This window comes from Trichinella spiralis (assembly GCF_000181795.1).
Source record: "Trichinella spiralis strain ISS 195 chromosome Unknown Scfld6, whole genome shotgun sequence".
Taxonomy (NCBI): Eukaryota; Metazoa; Nematoda; class Enoplea; order Trichinellida; family Trichinellidae; genus Trichinella; species Trichinella spiralis.
The window spans coordinates 2,966,480-2,967,793 of record NW_003526945.1 but is presented as its reverse complement, the minus strand read 5'-3'; the positions used below and the strand labels follow the sequence as shown (position 1 = coordinate 2,967,793).

The 1,314-nt window shown below is 53.5% G+C and overlaps 1 protein-coding gene across 1 annotated transcript; it reads right to left on the bottom strand.

The window, feature by feature from the left end:
* Nucleotides 1-119: 119 nt before the first annotated feature.
* Nucleotides 120-1,192, bottom strand: Tsp_10736a (putative Ulp1 protease family, C- catalytic domain protein; the record flags this gene model as incomplete). The annotated part of the gene is made up of 1 exon (XM_003373701.1): nt 120-1,192. A coding segment is annotated over one exon (1,073 nt), but the record flags the coding sequence as incomplete, so codon positions are not given.
* Nucleotides 1,193-1,314: the final 122 nt, after the last annotated feature.

The following is a 1,314-nucleotide window of genomic DNA, read 5'->3' as shown; positions in this document are numbered from 1 at the left end:
TTCGGACGCCGGAGGATTGCATTCACAGTACGGGCCGGTGCCGAATTGAACGCCTTTTGAACCGCTGACGCAGATTTCAACCATGCCGGGTCACGCGTTACCGCACTGCGTCGGCGAACCTGTCCTTTACCTCCTTTACCCGGACTTTTCTTTTGCAAACGGCTGGTGTTACGAGAGCTCGGTTCATTGTGTCCGGACACAATACTCTCCACCACTTCGTCATACACCGCTTGCAAGTCGACATCAGGAGATTGCCAGTTGTCAGAAGCGCTCAGGAACTTCTGCTGGAACTGGGTCAACTGAGTCGCTGAGCCGTCAGGTTTTTTCTTTAGCTTATCCGTCGCCGGAACGACGGGAGTGGATACCGCATCGATCATAAACTTCAGGTCGGTGCGCAAAGCCGCCGACTCCCGATCACCGAAATTCATGTCGATGCCGTGCAGCAGGTGCTTCAAAAACAAGCACGAAAACGGACCACAATCGAACGCATTCGTTTGCACCGGCGCGCCATCGTGAGTCTCGATCTTCCACGAGGTGCAGCCAGTGTGCTTACCACTCAGCTCCACTAGCGATAACAGAGACGATAAAACAACAGTGTTATGCTCGCGGAGAGAACAGTAGTAATGGACTACTCGTTCAGCCACATCCAGCACAATCATCTGCCAATGATTACGTACATTCACAGGAATGATGCAATACAAACTGGCATCATGTGAAGACATGACCTGAGCGGCAAACTCTGCAGATATCTCGTGGTGTATGGCTGCGCTTACTGCTGAGCAGCTCATCACGCTCACACCCGCACCATCGGGATAGCGCTGCAGAACGATTTGTTCAATCATGAGGTCCATCAACGTGTCCGTCCAGCACTGAGGTGCCGGGATCGAATGGTAGTCCTGCGGCCAGACACACCATTGCCCGATCCGGCAGATCATCTGCTGAGCAGCTGTGTCTGCTCGAACTGGACCCGTTGCAGAGATCTCCTCAGCTCCTATAGCAGTTGCGGTGCTGGGTTCACCTAGGATGGTACGTGATTCGGCTGGCACCTCCTCTTCTTCGGCTTCATGAACCTCCTCTTCGTCCAACCCGTCTCGCCTCTGCGTTGGTGCCACGTATTGCCGAACCCGTTTACCAAACTTAAACTGACTATAGTCGCCTGCTACACGTATTTCGCCGACTTGTTTGCTCAAGCCTCGATTTGAGCGGCCGTACCCGTATTTGCATAATGTTCTCGTTGGCGCGGGGGGCGATGCAATCCGACGGTCTTTTCGACCGCCTTACGTAATCGCAAGATCGCAACGAACTCTCATGCAA